Genomic DNA, 19,316 nt, shown 5'->3' with positions numbered 1-19,316 from the left:
GCGCTGCCCCCCAGTGTCACTTTTGAATACCTGAATTGTACAAATTCTGCTGACCATGTGGTACTGGCCGTTCCATGTTCGTCCAGGCCGAAGGGAACCGTTGGTTTATTGCTTGGATTCCCTGCTATAGTTGCACTTCTTCGGCATATTCAGTCCCGCGCAGATGGACCCGCCCTATCACAGACTTCGGGGTTGGTTATTCTGACAGTCATTGCACGATAACTAGCCGTTGAAAACGCATGTGTCAGCCAACCGCTCTCTGTTCAACCAACAGATGTCTCGGGGGGCAGGCAAACATGTTCATTAAAACGTGATCCAAAGCCCAACGTGAGTGGTGGATAATTTCTTCAAGCTATAGTAGCCAAGGCGTACAGCGCGTAAAGCAGCAATGGTTCTATGGTCTCTAATCGCGAGCTGGTAGGTTCTCGGCTTGACTTGACGTCACGGCACTTGAGACGGCCGAAGGGAGCACCCTGACTTATATTAAACGGTCCTCTCCCTCCAATCGGGGAAATTCTGAGCCGCCCTACTACGCGGTTCCAATAATCTCTTTTGCCTTTTGTTCCGAGAATCTCACTTACTCCTTCCAAAACAGGACCCTTCAGGTATCCCATGAAAACCCCGGGACACTAACGACAAATCCAAATAAGGCTATTTAAGCGGGCAGAGGCAGAGCACCCATTCGCTCGGTTCCAACTTCAGTATTGCCTTGCCGCTTAAGAACGGATGCACCCCGCATTCGGTAAATGTGAAGCCACTCCCGGGGCGGCCTGAGGGTGCACTCAGCGGGATGCCGGAATCTGGGGTAATAAGCGCAATATCAAACGCCAAGGTTATCGAGATCTCACGCCTCGCCGCGCCATCGCAGCCTAGCTCAGGGCTGATTGAGCTAGTGCCGTCCCCGAGGTATTTAAGCAGTGCAATCAACGACGAGATTGTAACAAGATTACCTGTGACTCAACCACCCAGCTCCGTTCTTTTCGCTCGCGTCACTCCAGCTGGATCAACATGAAGTCACTTTTTGTTGTAGCGGCCTTGGCCGCCGCCGCCGAGGCGCACTACATCTTCAACATCCTCATCGTTAACGGCCAGCGTATCGGTGGCGAGTACACATACGTTCGCCGCAACAGCAACTCGTACAACCCAGCTTTCCCCGACATCGTCAACAGCAATGATCTGCGTTGCAACGTCGGTGCCAGGCCAGGCGGCAACATCCAGACCTACGAAGTCAACGCGGGCGACAAGATCGGCTTCAAGGTGTTCAACAACGAATTCATCGAGCACCCGGGCCCCGGCTTCATCTACATGTCCAAGGCGCCCAACGACGTCGCCTCATACGATGGCTCGGGCGATTGGTTCAAGGTGTACGAGACCGGCCTTTGCAATGGCAATGCAGCAAACGACCGGAACTGGTGTTCCTACGGCAAGGACCGCCTCGAGTTCACCATCCCGCCCAAGACACCGCCCGGCGAGTATCTTGTCCGCATCGAGCACATTGGCCTGCATGAGGGCCACAGGAACAGGGCCCAGTTCTACATCACCTGCGCACAGCTCAAGATCAACGGCCCCGGTGGTGGCACGCCTGGACCCTTGGTCAAGATTCCCGGCATCTACAACGCAAATGACCCCGGCATCGCATACAACAAGTGGACGGGCAACCCTGCGCCGTACAAGATGCCAGGGCCTGCCGTTTGGAATGGGAATTAATTCTGTCGCCCTGGGTCGATGAAGTTTTGGTTCGGACGCTCCGGAAAACAAGGAACGGACGGGCCCAAACGGTGGCGGCAAGAGTTTATGGTAGTAGCTCCTATTAGCAAACAGCATCAGTGGCCGGACTGAGATGGGATGTTCGGTGGTATCACATAGCGCTTTAGTACTTATCCAACTTAACTCAAGACCTTCGATAGACACATTTGTTGCCATCCACCTGACCTGCGAGTCATCCTTGCCCAACAATCACACCGTCCGCGCCAAAGTAATCGTTGCCGCCTACCTAGCCTGGAGGTTTTGACTCTTTTACGCAAGAGAAGCGGTGGCCAAGTGTGATAGCAACCCTAAATCCCCGCCCGCCTGCCCCGCCCCGCGGGGCCCACCAGTCCCTTCTACGGTATTTCTACTGTTGCAAAAGCGGAACCGCAATTGCAGAGCAGCAATTGCACCTTAAGTGTCACATCTACCCACATAATGCCACCGTGGGAGCGGTCTGGGATTAGCATTTAGCCACATGATAATAGGTGGACCATCCATAAAGAAATCAGAGCGAGTTCACTTATGCAGGATTCATCCCGGTTCCTGTTGCCCCGGGCGCGGGGTGATTTCCGCAATGTACATACTTGGTATCGATTTCTCGATGGCATCACTCGCTGACCGCCAGAGTAAGCAAGCTTGGCTACTTCCCGTCGAGCTATCTCGTTGAGAAACAACTTTTGTCCCTAGGGGGGATGAGACAGGCAAGAGGGCCATACGACTGCAAAGAGGGTGGTCCAAGGATTTGATAGATTGCACAGATTTTCTAGCGGACATATGTTGTCCTCTACCCGAGAGTGTCCTTGAAGCCGAAGGCCATCCGATATTTGAGAACATGATTACTCCTTGCCCTTGCCTTTACGCTATCCGGCTGACACTGATACTAGTAATCAGCGCTCATGCTTTAATGCTCTCCCAAAACGACATCCGACAAAGCGGACCGACATGCTTCTCCGCTGCGGTTATCTCTCCGTCAAACATCGATTACCGCATTGCCCCCCGAGACAACCTTAACTGACGTCCCAATTACTGACGTCGCTGACGCCATGGTCTGGATTCGCACTGCGTATCCCAATCTTGTTACGCGTTCAGACATTCATGTAGATGGGAAGCGCGTGATCGCACTGGTTTGTTTATTGGGGCGCACTTGGCCATGACACTTTCATGGACATGCCTCGAGATCGGTGTCCAACCGCCCGATGCCTTCCTCACGTTCTACAATCCGGCAAAATATACATGAAAAGCCCTTTCAGAAGTGGGCCAACATTGCACAGGGCTCTGCGCTGTCATCATTGTCGCCCATCGCCTCTCCTTATGAGCTGGCTGGACAAGTTTGGGAAGGCATCTTTGACGGGGACTGTGATACGGTATACTGCGCCACCGGAGAAAAGTGCGCTTGGCGTGTGGATAGGCTAGAACGACCCTCGCAAGCGCCTCGCGCTGTTACATGAATCGGCATGGGCACTGCGTCCCGTCTTGTTGAGTGGGCTAGATAAGAAAAACCGACGCGTCGGGCGGGTGGGGACCGTCAACGGGGCCCTTTGGGCCCGCGGGGAGTGCGCATGCTCATGTTCACCATTCGTGCAATAGGGAGATGGCCTGATTCCATGCCATCAACCGCATATAGCGGGGGATGCGCAAGGCTGGTGTGGATGTGGAGCTGAGGACCGTCATGAGGCTCCGCATTTCTCCCAAGTTTAGCTACTATCTTCGGCTTTCCGTTAGCACAGAAGGATTTCTTAAGTTCGTTGGACAGCCCTCCCCTTGGCCCATCGTTTCACGAAATACTTGCTACTTCCAAACCCTGTGGATATAATATAGCTCTTTTATAATTTGGTATTTCTGTGTGCCATGCTTCTTCAAAACATTTCATGCCAACCCCTCCTGCGAGTTCATAATATTGGAAGTGCTGTAGTCAGTGGGTTCCGAAGTCCTAGTCTACCCGGGGAGGGGGGCTAGTTACCTCAAAAGTTCTAAACACCATCAGAAGGTTTAATTGATCAAGTAAACACATATATAGAAACCATAATGTCGCTATGTTACCCTCCACGTATCCCTATAAGCTACAGTCCCGAACACCTTCTAATTACTCCTAAATGAACCCTTCTCCTCTCCCACCCACTGGCGGTTCTGTATGGCAGCCAATTATTAGTTGCCTCATCAGCTCCAGCCCTCTTAGAGTTCAGGTCGTCGAGCAGAGCGCCCGCAGAGTCAAAGAGCAGCAATAGCGTGGAATGCCTGTTCGCAAAGTCTGTTCGCTTCAAAATTTATTCCGAGTGGGCGCCTTTGCAGATCATGGCCTGTGGCTGGAACGGAGTTTTAGTGACCTGAGCGGTGGCTAGGAAATAGATCAAATCCGAATACCCTGTATTTAGAAGAGATGGAATGTCACCAATACATCTTCGCGTACGGTATTGCGCTTAAGAATTTTAGTTTTGTATTCATTATTAAAGTTCCTACCTTGCAACGATTATTGGAAGGTTAGTAACTTTGTATGTACTATCAGCGTAAGGGTATTGGTGTTGGAGAAAACATTGTTTTCTTGAGGACTACCAGGTAGTATACGTTATTAGATTTCACATATATTATTAGCGGCTCATGAACCAACACTATGATGTTGATGGGTCCTAATTATTCCCCCGCTTGCAACGATTCGACCGTCCTATTTTCTATTCGATTCACCATCAGCCAAGTGTTCAATGCAATTCTCTGTGAGACCCCACATGTGCATATCAGGAGCCTGAGAATGTACCGGGTCGTATTTGACATTGGATTATAAATTGCTAGACCGTGATGCAGTCCAGCCGTTACTACGAGCTAGCCCTAACCCTATGTTGACACAAAAAGGTATATGAGACAGCGTCGTTAGCCAGGAAGGGTAAAAATAGGCGGGTACACGAGACGTGTTACTGCTACGGCTCCAGCCAATCGGTCACATTGGGAGGTTGGATAATGATTATAGTGACTCTGCTACGGGCTTGCTTATTCTCTGTCTTCTGGAAAGTTCCAGCCAGAATATTAAAGGAGATGGAGCTGCCGCGGGGAATACCCTTGCCGCTCTTATCACCACCATCATCAAACAAACCATTGCCATGTCGGGCACACACGACGGTGTACGATGTCAATTTTGTCTTGGCTTCCGTCACAAATTGTTAGCATGCGGAGCTTTGTCCTACATTGTGCGTTGGGATGCGAGAGGGGGTGTAACCATTACGAATTGGAGGTTGACCGCCGAAAAAGGTGCCCTGGTGAATATTGACATCTCAGCCCGGTTTACAAAGCCTCATCGGTAGATGTTCCTTTATCCGCGTTCCATGGCAGAGCTCAGAGCATGGAGTGTGGGTAGCGGCCTTCGGGACCCGGGCGCCGGAAGAGCAGAAAGTAAGGGTGACACCTGGGCACATGAACAAGCAACGGCGGCGTTCAACTTGGCAGGGGGTGCAATGAATGGTGGTCAGCAAACGTATCCGGCTGCGGAATTGAGGCACGGTAATTTATATGTTTCTGTGTGTGTATGCGTGTGTGCCTGATAAACCTAGTAGTAAATGAATACGGAAAAGAAAAGTTTTTCCAACGCGAACTTGCTAGCTGAATCGGCGACAATACGTCCTAATCCAGCTATTTGAGATTACTCTACAAGACCTTCTATGAGATAGCCCTCGCCCTAAAACAACCAATTCATCTCGATCTTACCTTATTCTTTGGTGTTAAAGAGTTCAAACTCCGGGCCCGCCAAGCCGCAGGGGAGGCCATAAGCCCGGTGTGATAGAAGAACCGCTGGAAGCAGCCTTACGCAGCCGTGTGGCGCATCCATGACACCGAGGGTAGTACCTGAAGAAAAATAATGAGAGACATATCGCGGCCAGTTTACACACTAGGTACTTGATATGCAAAGTAGTGTGTGAATTTGTTAATCACCGAATGCATGGATAGGGCTGAAAGCCTGGTCCTCGCATCTTGGCGCGAGTATCACTGCTGTACGTTACACAAGCTGGGTCCAGGGTCATCAGTACTCCGGGGCAAAGGACGGGACATTGCCTGGAGCCTCTCGTTGCCCCTAATTTGTAAGAGACCGCCTCTAAGTATTATGCGCATGAACATACGCCAATGAATCAAGAAAACCAAATGCATGGCGGTCCGATCCGGCCACAAGAGCTTCTAGAAACTGGCCTTGTTGGCCGGCTGACCTGACCGCCCATCTAAGCCTATCTACTCGCAGCTGCGCACAGCCGGGGTCATTCAGGTAAGGTATTCGTATAAGGCTAGGCATATTACAAACCGAGATTCCCTCGGTCTCCGAACTAACCCCCTTTTACATAGCATCAATTACCCCCCGGTCTTTCTTTTCCACAATCTCTAAACCTCGAGACGTACGATAGACTAACTACCTGATCTTTCCTCTAACGACATGGCTCGCGCCAGGCGCAATTGGACACCAAAGGAGGACGAGCTTCTCCGGGCAGCTGTCAATACCGGTACTAGCAGTTGCCGACAAGCCTACCGAGTCTCCATCTTGATTGCGATGCTAACTTTATTTATCTAGCCCTTGCACAATCACGGCCACTTCTCTGGCGAGAACTTGCAAAATCGGTTCCTGGCCGTTCGAACAAAGACTGTAGGAGGAGATGGTGGAACAGTCTCGCGGACGGTACCGCCAAGGGTCCATGGACCGAGGAAGAGGATGAGAGGTTGATCGAAGCGGTGAGGAAGCATGGGATGAGTTGGAGTCGGGTAGCACAAGTGGTAAGGTCAAGGAATCCAGACCAATGCTCGAGCCATTGGAGCCAAGTTCTCGACCCCGCCATTAACTACTGTGACTGGACTCCGGAGGAGGTATTGACGTCCTGACCAAAATAAAACGGGCTCTTTTCTGTACATTATTAACCAGTCCCAGGATGCACAACTTCTGCATGCGGTTCTTACCCACGGCACGAACTGGACCAGGATTGCCGCATCACATATTCCCAAACGGACTACGCTTGCGCTCAAGAACCGATACTCAACGCTCCGGTTACGGCAAAACAAGCTCAAAGATGAAGGGAGTGGCGCTTATCTAGAATTGTCACCCTCCGGAGCTAACAGGGCATTCACCACAATGTTGGGAGCAGAGCAAAAACAAAAAAGAAATCGAGATCCACGACGTCACGACAGGGAAGATACCAAAGAAGGCAATAATGAAGGTGGAGACGGCAATAAGGAAGATGATGATGACTACGGAGACGGAGATAGCAGCTCATCCTCAGCGCAATGCATCGACAGCCCAGGCAGTATGAATCCGCATTCAGCAAATTATCATGAGAGAGATACCGAGGCACCACGGTCAGGAACTTGGCCCGAGTACGGCGACCGAGGAGGTCTACCCTCGCCGCCGGCGAGCTCCCTACACTACGGGACGATAACACCACCGCTGGCGGGCGATAGTTGGCTCCGTGCGACGGAGGGCCAGATGGTCGGTGCTGGCTTCTTTCCCGAGACATATTCATCGTCCCAGATGGGATCACCGGTCGATGTGCTCTCTAGCGTCGTTCCCGGGGCGGCTGGAATCCAAGGTAACTTGTCGTATATGGCATATGGTGCGTTCCCGTTAATTACGCAATGGGCTCCAAAGATACAACTAACTAGGCTTAACATGATGTAGGCATCGTGGGTGACATAGCCCTCTCCAGCCCGCCGGCCTACCAACCATTTGGCCGAGCAGGACTGCGTTCGTCGAACAACAATCAACTGCCAGATGCCGAGGTACTTCCGGCCGTCTCGGTTGACTCCAAAAGAAGTTCATGTCCCGTAGACCAGATCCAGGCCGATCTAAGTTACCAGGCAACGCTTAACATGGTCTGCACAGGGGCGCAAATGGAATCTGTTGTTGCAAGTCTCAGAGAGATTGGGGTCACCGTGGCAATCGAGATTGAGCCAGCGCTCCCAGAAGCGCCTCACCGGCCGCTGGGGTGGAACGAGGAGGCAGCTCAGGGCGGCTAACTTGGTCATATTAAGCTAGAAACTGTGAACATAGACAGTATACAGTTGATCCATGTAACTAAAAGGTAGTGGAGAGAGCAATGCGTTAGGGAGAGAAAAAAGGAAAAAAAAAAAACGCCCATCCATCATCGCACGTAGCGACAAAGGAGAACTGACTTGTGGAAATAATTCACCATCACAGACCATGCTAGACGGTTATATAGTATTCCTATTCCCTATAGAAGGTAGAATTTGTTCTAATTACTATAGCGCGCTACCATTAACTCGCTTCTCATCGGAAGCCGGGGCACGTTCTGAATTCACGCTGTATCAGCTTATAGTTGACGACAGGTTGGTTTGAAACAGATTTTACACCAAAGGTAATCTTCTCAGAAATACTATACGGTTAGTCTGCCACAGATGGGGAGCTTCTATGCATCTAGTTCCACGTTGAGTACCTGATACAAAGGTGAGTCATCAACATCCACGGGACGCCGCCGTTCCCACACGGGTAAAAGAGCCGTTGCATTTTACGTACTAAACGCCCTGATATCGGCGGGCACCGACGATACGGCCGTAGTACGGCATTTAAAACCTTCACCTGTAGGCGTCCTTGAATGAGCGAGCGCGGAGATGCAACTGCCAGCGGCCGATGCATAAGGGATCTCGGAAAGGGAAACTCAAGGATAGCGGCAGTGGCCGAATTCCCGATAGCTCCGAGCACTTCGAAGCCGCGGCCCAATCAGGCCTAGCAGATTACGGATCCATGCAATGCTCGACCAGTCTGATACATACACACCGACACACACTGCCGGCCGACCGCAACCGAGCTTCGATGCAGTAGATGCCACGCGGATCTGCCTACCGGCCGCACAATGCTCGTATTTTACACACTAGAGCTGACCAATTTTGACAGCGGGTATGTATCGTCAGCCACAAAATCCGTTGGGGGAGCCGTCAATTTCCGGAGTTCGATGTTGGGCTTGTCGAACCACAAATGGCGGGCGGGGAGATGGGGTGTCGCGATTCTGCCCCTCATCAATGCGGGGTTGTTGCAAACGAACGGTACTTGCCCGGGAGCGGGGTACCGTTTGGTCTAGTTCCTGACTTTGACGGGCCCCCTCTGAACCCCTTCTTCGACCATCCCTCTTCTCTGTCTTCCTCGGGGTTTCCTCCTTCTCTTCTGCAACCCACTTGTGTGTCTTGCCAGAGCAAACACCCTTGCAACTAGCTTCTTTGAAGATAACGCGAACCAACCTTGGACAACGACATCATGGGTGAGTGCCCTCTGCGGAATGCCAACGTCGGTGGTGGCGGCACCAGGAACCCAGACTGGTGGCCCAACCAGCTGCGGCTCAGCATCCTCCGCCAGCACCATCCGGCGTCCAACCCTTACAACAAAGACTTCGACTATGCCGCCGCTTTCAAGACGCTTGACTACGAGGGCCTGAAGAAGGACCTCCGGGCGGTCATGACGGACTCGCAGGAGTGGTGGCCCGCCGACTTTGGTCACTACGGCGGTCTCTTTGTCCGCATGGCGTGGCACAGCGCCGGTACCTACCGCGTCTTTGACGGCCGCGGTGGGGGTGGCCAAGGTCAGCAGCGGTTTGCCCCGCTGAACAGCTGGCCTGACAACGTCAGCCTGGACAAGGCTCGCCGTCTATTGTGGCCCGTCAAGCAGAAGTACGGCGACAAGATCTCTTGGGCTGACCTGCTGCTGTTGACCGGCAACGTCGCCCTCGAATCAATGGGCTTCAAGACGTTTGGGTTTGCCGGTGGCCGCTCAGACACGTGGGAGGCTGACGAGTCGGTCTACTGGGGCGGCGAGTCGACGTGGCTGGGCAACGAGGTCCGCTACTCGAAGGGCCGGGAGGGCCTCAGGGGTGAAGGCATCCTCGACGGCGACGAGTCCAAAAAAGGCCACAAAGACATCCACACTCGCGACCTGGAGTCGCCCCTAGCAGCCGCGCATATGGGCTTGATCTATGTCAACCCCGAAGGCCCCGACGGCATCCCCGACCCCGTCGCCGCTGCTAAGGACATCCGCACCACGTTTGGTCGTATGGCCATGAACGACGAGGAGACGGTTGCTCTCATCGCTGGCGGCCACACGTTCGGCAAGACTCACGGCGCCGCCCACTCGACCAATGTCGGCAAGGAACCTGAGGCGGCTCCCATTGAGCAGCAGGGTCTCGGCTGGAGCAACAAGTACGGGTCCGGCAAAGGTCCCCACACCATCACCAGCGGTCTCGAGGTCATCTGGACTAAGGAACCGACCAAGTGGACCCACAACTTCTTCGAGTACCTCTTCAAGTTTGAGTGGGAGCTCACCAAGAGCCCCGCCGGAGCTAACCAGTGGGTGGCCAAGAACGCCGACGCCTTCATTCCCGACCCCTACGACCCCAACAAGAAGCACCCGCCCCGCATGCTCACAACTGACCTCTCGCTGCGCTTCGATCCCGTCTACGAGAAGATCTCGCGCCGCTTCCTTGAAAACCCGGACCAGTTCGCCGACGCGTTTGCGCGTGCCTGGTTCAAGCTGCTGCACCGCGACATGGGACCCCGCTCGCGCTGGCTCGGTCCGGAGATCCCGTCAGAGGTGCTCATCTGGGAGGACCCCATCCCGGCGGTCAACCACGCCATTATCGACGACAAGGATATTGCGGCGCTGAAACGAGACATCCTCGGCACCGGCGTTGCCCCAGCCAAGCTCATCTCGACCGCCTGGGCGTCAGCCTCGACCTTCCGCGGCAGCGACAAGCGTGGCGGCGCCAACGGCGCCCGCATCCGCCTGGCCCCGCAAAAGGACTGGAAGGTCAACAATCCAGCGCAGCTGGCCGAGGTGCTGCAGGCGCTGGAAGGCGTTCAAGCCAAGTTCAATGCTTCCGCGGCCGGAGGCAAGAAGGTCTCCCTGGCCGACCTCATTGTTCTGGCGGGCGTTGCGGCCCTCGAGCAAGCCGCCGGCGTTCCCGTTCCCTTCACGCCTGGCCGCGCCGACGCGTCGCAGGAGCAGACCGAGGTCACGTCGTTCTCGCACCTCGAGCCGTACGCCGACGGGTTCCGCAACTACGGCAAGGGCACTTCGCGCGTGTCGACGGAGCAGTTCCTTGTGGACCGCGCACATCTGCTAACGCTGACGGTGCCCGAGATGGCGGTGCTTATTGGTGGGTTGCGCGTGCTGGGCGCGGGCAACTACGACGGCGCTTCGCACGGCGTGTTCACTTCCCGGCCGGGCAAGTTGACGAATGACTTCTTCGTCAACCTGCTGGATATGGGCATGGCGTGGAAGGCGGTCGATGACAGCTCCGAGGTGTTCGAGGGCACCGACCGCAAGACAGGTCAGAAGAAGTGGACAGGCACGAGGGTCGACCTGGTATTTGGCTCGCATGCTGAGCTGCGCGCTGTCTCCGAGGTCTATGCCAGCGCTACCGGGCAGGATAAGTTTGTCAACGACTTTGTGGCGGCGTGGGACAAGGTCATGAATCTAGATCGGTTTGATCTCGCAAACGGGGGTCTGTCCGGCCCGAAGCTGTAAACATGACGTCGCGCCGTCGGAGGGAAAACTCGAGCCAACAGTATAGTAATCGAGAATATGTGACTGCTTCCAATGAGCAGATGTCTACTTTTTGTGATGGGATCTTCTTGTCATCACCATAAAAACCCCACAGATACCTAGGTAAGGTAATCACTTCTCTAGTTACTCATGCCGACTCCAAAGCTAAAGTCGGAAGGCGTCACGATACTACAGCATGAGTTATGGAAGCCCATGCACGCGCTTTGGATCTAATGCTAAATGACAGCAACGTTCAATACCAGCAACGTTTCATTAAGGTCATCCCGAATTACGAGCCAAGCTCGATTATCTTGATCCGTAGTCCTTTTCGATCGGCGGGGAGGTACCTGTGCTCAACGATCTGAAAATTAACACCTAGCGCCCAGAATAGTAAAATGACGATACCTGCCGTAGATACCTAAGCAAGATAATGGCTTAGGATCCAGATAATTAGTATGGTTATGCTGATACCGAGTCGGACCTCTGATAACTTTCACAAACCATACACAAGCTCGAGATTACATATCTTGAAGAACCACTCCCGGTCGTTTGATCGCTTTCCATATAATCCAAACACCTGACTTTAATTTCTTAATGGCCACAAAGCAGCCTCGGGAAGCTTAATACCAATAACACTAGTATCTAGTGTCATGGCAGTAAATGGGCGCTATGAGGCCTATATTGATGAAAAGTAAAAAGGGCGTGGTCGAGGCTCGATCGAGGTCGTCTACCTGCTAGTGGCTACTAACCAATGTTCCTCGCCTTGACCTTCTTCACCCCCCTCTGTGACCGGCACCTGCTTACTGTCGATATTCTTCCGTCTAGCGCGATGTCCACAGGCGACACGGCAGCAATATAGTTCACCAGTACCTCATCCATGGTATCCAGTATCACCACGTCCTCAAACGGCGGGCTGAAGAAATTGTCCCCTCCGCCGGCTAGGAAGTCGACCGTAACAATCTTGTACTCGGCCGTACGATTCAGCGGCGTTTGCCCGATCGTTACCGCCACCAGCGTGTTGCTGCTATTTCCGGCCGCGGCAGCATACTCAATCTTCACCCCGCGACTAACTTGTAGGAATGATGTCACGGGCCTGCCGTTGTCCACGTTGACACGGGAGATGATACCCTCCAACGTAGCCCATAATCGTTCCCCCGAGAGTGACACCTCGACAACGGCGTTGCTGAAGGGGAAGGCAGTAAGCACCTCACCACGAGTGATAGGGCCCTCGTCGATACTCGCGCGGATGCCACCAGCATTGACGATTGCAAAGGCCGGTGCTGCATCGGGGGAGCTGCTGCTGTTCAGGCGGTATGTGAGAATGGCGCTGAGGATTGGATTGATCTGTTAGCGGCAGTGGTGGCTCTAATTAGGAGCTTGCGTTTTCAACTCACTCAGCAACAAAATCGCCCAGTAAACACTCTTTCTGCTGGCACGCCGTCTGGTCCAGGAGTACATTCGTGTGCCCAATCTCTTGGTTGGCGTACTCCTCAAACGGGCCACGCCATTCTTCAATCTGCTCCTGCAGCTCGGGATCCTGCTCGGTCGTGTTTGTCAAGTGGATCGGCGCGCCATGGTACGCAAGAACCTTGCCCTCTCCGTCGTATGTCACGTCGATGTAACCCAGGTACTCGCCCCATCTATAGGCCGTGACGATAAACACCTCGTCGCCGTCTTTGTTCTCCACGATCGTTGGGTACGGTCCCTGCGCGCCTTCAAAGTCGCCCAGCGGCGTGTGGCTGTGCCCTCCCATGATCAGATGCAACCCGGTCGTCTCACGGGCCAGTCGCTGGTCTTCTTCGTAGCCAATATGAGTAATGGCGGCGAGGCGGGTAATGTTGGTGGTTGAGCGAATCAGGTCGACCGTGTTTTGGACTGCCGCCACGGGGTCGGTGAAGGTGGTCCCCTTGCCGGGGGAAGAGATACCGGGTGTGGTTTCGGTAGTCACGCCAATGACGGCCAGCTGGTACTCCGGAAAGACGTGGAATGGCTTGATGGTGCGGTTCAAGACGGCGTGGTCCGACACAATATTTGCGCTAATGATGGGAAACGTGAGGTTCTCAAGGAACTCGCCTAAATGGTCGTCGCCCCGGTCAAATTCATGATTCCCTAGCGTCATGGCGTCGAAGCCTATCTGATTAAGCGTCTCGGCGATCTTTTCACCGCCGTAAAACGAGAAGAACATGGTGCCCTGGAATTCGTCGCCCGCGTTCAGGAGCAACGAGTCCGGATGCGAGGGCCGTGTCTCCTTGAGAACAGTGCGGACGCGCGCATATCCCCCAAAGCAGCCGCGTTCGGGCCGTGTACAGTCTGTGCCGGAGGATGAGAATTCGTCAAGGTGGGCGTGGACGTCGTTGATATGATAGAAGGAGATGTTGTAGTTGCCATTGTCGTCGATGAAGCGCTTGGAGAGCCTGTGCCGGCTGACAAGATGGTCCTCAGCCACGGCGGCCTGGGCGACAGCTGCCAGGAGGCATGCGGCTGTCAGGAACGACTTCATTGCGGGCAGTGGTATGGGCGCATGGAGAACACGCAACAACGCGCGGGTTCTGTGGCTCGTCGGAATGGGGTCGCCTGGGACCAGAGTCTTGCCGGGTGCCTTACCTTGGGCGGGTACTTAAATGCAATGTAACTTAGCTTGTGTCTGGTCGCGGACGCAAAACTTAAACACCGGCTCGGATTACACTAATGTCGTGCATGGGAAGTGGATTCTAATCGCCCGGTCGCCCGCATTGAGGGTCGAGTGTGGACCTACCAATAAAACACAAAATCCTGGCACGTGGGATGAAAACGTCTACAAGCGACTACCATTTTTTTGTACTTCTCACCAACTCTCTGCATCCAGGCATTGGTAAGATTCGGCAATGCTACCTTCCATTTCCGCAATCGGCTCCAGCAAAGTCAACACAGCCAAGCATTGTCGGCCTTCCCGAAGAGGCCAATGGCGGTCCCAGCCCACATTGCAAATCGCTGCCCCTCCGGCGATCGCCACTGGGCCGGCAAGTCGGTAAGCGGTCTGAATCTCCACAGCTGCGGCCTTCATCGTGGAGCATCCCAGATACGCCATCCGTACCAGCGCTGCCAGACCTCCAGGTTCGGACAATTCCCGTGGTCGGCAATAGAACGGAATGGGAGGCTCAGACCTAGTCACCTAGCCCACGGCGGGTTCCGTCTATTACAGCCGCCAATATCCGTACTCAGATATCGTGACCGCATCCAAGATGCCTCTCACCTAGGGCCTCGAGCTCCTCGATCCGAACAATATCGGGGAGGACATCGCGCATGCGGATGGCAGCCATGGTCGCGTTGATAGGAGTCTTTGGAATGAGTTTCGTGCCCTTCAGGGAGAGAACGCTCAGCATGTGGGCGGCGGCCTAAAATTGCTCGTTAGTTTTGCCAACTTAAACTTCTGGCAGCAGTCGACATACCCGAGCGTTAATAGTGATGGTATTTGGGTCCGGGTTATCGATGGTATCGCATGCCTGATGGTAACAGGGATCCTGCTCGACTCCGGTTCCCGTGTGCAGGAAGCCAAATGGCTTGTTTAGCACGCCCCAGAACGAAGCGTAATCACTGCCATTGGTTATGACAGCCGGGGTGACGGTGATGCCCTGTCTCTCGAAATGTTCAATGTAGATGCGTTCGATGACGTCGGAGCCGGGCGGCGCAACGCTGCCGTGTGAGCTGCCGTCGCCGTCGCCAACGCCGATATAGCCCTTGGCAACCATGTCAAAGTTGAGGTAGGCAAGGATCCGGTCAGCTTCGGTCGGCTGGAGGTTCGCGCAGTAGTATCTCGATCCCAAAAGGCCGTTCTCTTCCGCACCCCACCAAGCGAAGCGGATTTTGTTCCTAGTGCGGTACTTGCTCGCGGCCAAGAAGAGTTCGAGAATCAAGCTAGTGCCGGAGCCTACGGAATTATACATCAGTTACGTCAATGCACAGCACGGGGATCAGAGCGAGCTCACCGTCGTCGTTAACACCCGGGCCGGCCTGAACGCTGTCCAAGTGTGCACCAAGCTAGATGCCACGTCAGTCCAGCCGTACACTGCGTGTTGGGGTGGAAACCCACGCACCATAATGACATTCTCCGGGTCGCCATCGAGCGTCTCGACAAAGACATTCTGTGTGGTCCGCGTCTCCACAATCTGCGTCTGCTGGAAGTAGGCCTCTAGCGACTCCCCAGCGGCGAGGCGTTCTTTTATACGCTGACCGTCTGCCAGGGTAATGAAGCCGCCCGGGACGTGCTCCTCGTTTGGTGCCGAGAGGGATCCGGCCGTTACGTTGGTTGGTAGGTCATGGTAAATAATGACAGCAACAGCGCCTGCACGGGCAGCGGGTAGCAACCGGCCGGCGAGGGTGCCGCCGGTTGGGCAGCGGAACCGCTGGACCAGAACAATCTTGCCGGCAACGTCCAAATCGTCATATGACGAGTCATCACACCCAGCAGCGCCCTCGGGACCGGCAACAATCTCGGCAGTGATACCCTCGGGGCTGGTGGAGGGCGAATAGGTCAGGCCGTAGACGTAAATATCCTCGCCCCCGACCTTGAGATCGATGGACTCGACAAAGCCAAATAGGGCCGGAAAATCTTGCTTCCAAGCCTTGGTGCCTGGTACGCGCGAAATGCGGTTCCAGACGTAGTCAACTGACGCAGCGTAGCCGGGAAGTCCAAATGCACGGTTGCCGCCGTTGGCGTAGGCAATGTCATTGAGAGCTCTCAAATTGGCCATCAGACTGAACGGCCGATTAGCAACCCCGGTATGTCATGGATCATTGAGTAAGGTGATTAGGCTTCACCCACTCTTTTGTCGTGATGTCTGCCTGCAACTTCCTGGAATCGATCCATCGCTTCGGTCGGCCATGGCCGCCACCATGACCTTTGTCACCATTGCCGGAAGCTTCAGCAACTACAGAGGCGAATGATGCCAGAGCCGTGATAACCCTTGAGAATCTCATGGCGGTGGTGGCGTGCGGGATGGAGACAGGAGAGTACGGCTGGCCAGCCAGAATCACGTCCGGCAGAGCGGAGGCGGCCATTTTTAAACAGGGCAGCGATCACGCGACATAACCCTCCCCCCATTGCCTGACAAAGCTGGCAGGCCGCTGCAGGTCGAGACAGGCATTGCGAACTGGATACATGGAACCGAACAAGCCAGACGGGCTGCTGCTCAGATCAGGAAGGTCGGCAGTAGTCTAAGTGCCGTGATGGGGAGGTGGAAAACGCCAAGAGTGAGGAGTGAGCTCTTGGCCCCCCTTGGTCCGTGTCCTGTTGCACAAGCCAAGCTGCCTCCCGAGTCAGGCGGCCGAAAGTCGCTGCGGTGCGCTGGTAGCATTCTGGGCTATCCGGGTCAGACCGGCGAGATAGGTCAACGGAGGTGGCGACAATCCAATGTTGAGCTCCGACGCGCTCAGAGCTCTGATTAACGGCACGGTCCCTTTTGTGCTGTAATTACATTGTACTGTGGCGAAGGCAAATTAGGGGATTTCAAGATGGCAACACAGCGAATGCGACAAGTGTTTTTGTCACGGTCAATCTTACAGATAAAGCCAACTATCATGATCAGATTTTGGAATGTTGTCGTCCGGTATGATATCAAGGAATTTTCAATTTACAGCACAGCAATCCAGCCAATCCGTAGCATCCCCGACCTTCCAACCTCAACGCCGGCCCGATTTTCCACCCTTCACCACCCAGGTTGCTGGCTCGAGCATTCCTGGCGCACGGTGGCCGCTTCTTCCGCCCGCAGATCGGCGGCGCTGTGATGGAATGGGCGCTCTTCCAGGATGATGTATTTGGTATCGCCGTCTATCGTGTCCAGCTGCGATGCGTTTTTGGCGCGCTTCTTATTCTTGGGGTATGATCCAATCGTTACCACGGTGTTGGTCGGCCCACTCTCCTTCGGCGTGCCGTCGCCGAGCGCCGATGCGCCAAACAGTTTCTTAACGAGCGGGAACAGGGTCGGAATGCAGGCGCCAATGAGCACGCAGTTGCCCTCGATGCTGTGTTGGAGACGCAAACGTTAGATTACCATGGGCTCCATGCCCTGTGCGGATTCATTGGATCTGGGCCGCTTACTTTGTCCACAATACCACGTCATCCACGGCATATGTGAAATCCACCAGGTTAAGGAGCCCGCTTAGAGTGTAGCACTTGTAGCAAGTGATAGCCGCAGCACTGATTGTTACGATTAATAATTAGCGAACTTAGACTGCCGAGGCCGTGAGCACCCCGGAGTCGAGACCACTCACCAGTAGCCAAAGCCCAGCGATGACGAGAGCGCCAGCTTCTTTTTCCAGTTGAGCTGCAGCTTGCACAACACAACGGTGGGGTAGGTTGCCAGGTAAAAATCAAAGAGAGCAGAGCAGACGCCCAGCGCCATGGCGTAGTCAACCGTGATCCTTCGATCCCAGCAGTAACCCGGGGCCCCTCCCCATTGCGCAGCCGCGGGCGTACACTGGGCGAAGTTGATGACAAGCATGCCGATGGCCAACAGGAGATAAAGAGTTGACACGATCCACATGATCATCTTGTGCCACCGGTTTGGGTCGAGAATCTTGGCAAGCAAAATAACGACGGCAAACTTTGGAATCGTGAACGACGACACGCCCGGCACAAATGAGATGATCGTGTAATAGATAGCCTTGGAGGTGTCTTCGGGCGGCAGCGTCGCCACATGCCTCCCGCCGCCATACGAAATGGCAACACCGGCGAGGGCAACATAGAGCAGACTCAAGATCTTTAAAGCGTAGGTGGTTAGCAGACTTCTCCTTGAGCGAATATAGGGAGGGTGCGTGTTTTGAGCCTACGATGCATATAATAACAATGTAGTCGTCAACCCCGAGCCTCCCCAGCGAGATCTTACGGCTGTAGATTCGCGCTGCCACGAAGAGAAGGGCGACGGCGGTAAGAATCGAAATCGTCGTCAGGATCAAGGGTCCTTTATTCTCCTGGGCCCAGCCTGGGTAGGGCTCTTCAAAAACCGAGGGCGACATGGCCGGAGTTGACGTCTTTGTGGTGATAGCACCTCGCTAGCCAACTGCGGCCAGACCTAGCATATCATGGGGCAAGTCGAGATCTCAGGGGATAGAATGGGCTTTCTATCACCCGAGGCCCAGAGCATCAAATGGGCATTGCATCCTCCACTCTAGACGGCGCTCTTTAGCACCTTTTAGAACACACTACGTCAGGTGTGGGCTTCGGTTCGGTGGTTCGCACAGACACATTTCGATCTTTGGCGGGGTGAAGGGGTGGCAAGCACTGGGCTGGGCCACAGGACTCGCCATCACATCAAATTTCCCGGCGGGCATGCGCAACGGATCCAGGGGTGACCTTGCGCGAGGAGCTTAGCAGCTTCGACCTGAGGATAGCCGTGCACAGGGAGAACAGACCCAGAACTAAGACTCTTTCTGTCCAAAGGACGGCTGCCTCTTACCTGTTCCGTGGCATACTATTTACGAGGCGTCTGTCCACCTTGACTACACTAGTTTCGTAGGGGGCTAGTCTTTCTGAAGCCAAGCTGCAAAGGGGCCGTTTCAGCCCCAGCTGTCACCCTAACAAATCGCCCATTAGGTTGTGGGCGCGCTCAAATCTGATTCGTAGATACATGGAGATCCATTAACACTGAGATCGCTCGAACTCGTTCGCGAATGAGAAGTATGACAAGCATTTGAGGACAAACCCCACTTCATTTCAAGCCGCCCGTGTTCATCCATAAGAAACACCAGCTAGGTTTAGTCACGGTGTCGGGAGCGAGATGGTCTAATTAGTACCTGCCCCGGCCAATACCTGCCGCACTAGATTCCGCGCAATTCCCCGCCGTGCGTGGCTTGCCCGCCTCGATGCTGTCGCGAATCATACTAACATACTAACCCCTGGGTGACTTTGTAAGTGCGCTCTCTCTTCTCCGTTTGCCGTAGGCTTGCTAGTGCCGGGCTACGATGGCACCGCAGAGACCCCGCCGCGATCGTTCCCTTGCATCAGACATGCCCATGGTACGGAGGGGGCCCTCGAATCCGTGTGCCTGGTTCACTCGGCATGTACGAAGGTAAAGAAAAGAACCTT

At 54.4% G+C, this 19,316-nt stretch overlaps 6 protein-coding genes across 6 annotated transcripts; 3 read left to right on the top strand and 3 right to left on the bottom strand.

Annotated features, from left to right (window-relative positions):
* Window positions 1–1,008: 1,008 nt before the first annotated feature.
* MFIFM68171_11307 (Cellulose-growth-specific protein) lies at window positions 1,009–1,707 on the top strand (the record flags this gene model as incomplete). Its single annotated transcript, XM_071066726.1, has 1 exon — window positions 1,009–1,707. One exon carries the CDS (start codon window positions 1,009–1,011, stop codon window positions 1,705–1,707), a length of 699 nt encoding a protein of 232 aa, XP_070922827.1.
* A 4,447-nt stretch (window positions 1,708–6,154) lies between these two features.
* MFIFM68171_11306 (Myb-related protein B) lies at window positions 6,155–7,722 on the top strand (the record flags this gene model as incomplete). Its single annotated transcript, XM_071066725.1, has 4 exons — window positions 6,155–6,221; window positions 6,290–6,579; window positions 6,641–7,319; window positions 7,385–7,722. The coding sequence occupies 4 exons, from the start codon at window positions 6,155–6,157 to the stop codon at window positions 7,720–7,722; spliced, it is 1,374 nt and encodes a 457-aa protein (XP_070922826.1).
* Window positions 7,723–8,974: 1,252 nt separating this feature from the next.
* MFIFM68171_11305 (Catalase-peroxidase) lies at window positions 8,975–11,236 on the top strand (the record flags this gene model as incomplete). The annotated part of the gene is made up of 1 exon (XM_071066724.1): window positions 8,975–11,236. The coding sequence occupies one exon, from the start codon at window positions 8,975–8,977 to the stop codon at window positions 11,234–11,236; it is 2,262 nt and encodes a 753-aa protein (XP_070922825.1).
* A 762-nt stretch (window positions 11,237–11,998) lies between these two features.
* On the bottom strand, window positions 11,999–13,754 carry MFIFM68171_11304 (Metallo-dependent phosphatase; the record flags this gene model as incomplete). Its single annotated transcript, XM_071066723.1, has 2 exons — window positions 11,999–12,581; window positions 12,649–13,754. 2 exons carry the CDS (start codon window positions 13,752–13,754, stop codon window positions 11,999–12,001), a joined length of 1,689 nt encoding a protein of 562 aa, XP_070922824.1.
* Window positions 13,755–14,451: 697 nt separating this feature from the next.
* Window positions 14,452–16,210, bottom strand: MFIFM68171_11303 (Peptide hydrolase; the record flags this gene model as incomplete). Its single annotated transcript, XM_071066722.1, has 5 exons — window positions 14,452–14,628; window positions 14,683–15,161; window positions 15,220–15,271; window positions 15,328–15,988; window positions 16,056–16,210. 5 exons carry the CDS (start codon window positions 16,208–16,210, stop codon window positions 14,452–14,454), a joined length of 1,524 nt encoding a protein of 507 aa, XP_070922823.1.
* Window positions 16,211–16,938: 728 nt separating this feature from the next.
* Window positions 16,939–18,247, bottom strand: MFIFM68171_11302 (Rhodopsin domain-containing protein; the record flags this gene model as incomplete). Its single annotated transcript, XM_071066721.1, has 4 exons — window positions 16,939–17,254; window positions 17,331–17,429; window positions 17,504–17,991; window positions 18,062–18,247. 4 exons carry the CDS (start codon window positions 18,245–18,247, stop codon window positions 16,939–16,941), a joined length of 1,089 nt encoding a protein of 362 aa, XP_070922822.1.
* Between the last annotated feature and the right edge of the window lie 1,069 nt (window positions 18,248–19,316).

Source organism: Madurella fahalii (assembly GCF_045866475.1).
Source record: "Madurella fahalii IFM 68171 DNA, scaffold_6, whole genome shotgun sequence".
Lineage (NCBI taxonomy): Eukaryota > Fungi > Ascomycota > Sordariomycetes > Sordariales > Madurella > Madurella fahalii.
Note: the sequence above shows the minus strand (reverse complement) of the source record. Positions and strands in the feature narration are given on the sequence as shown.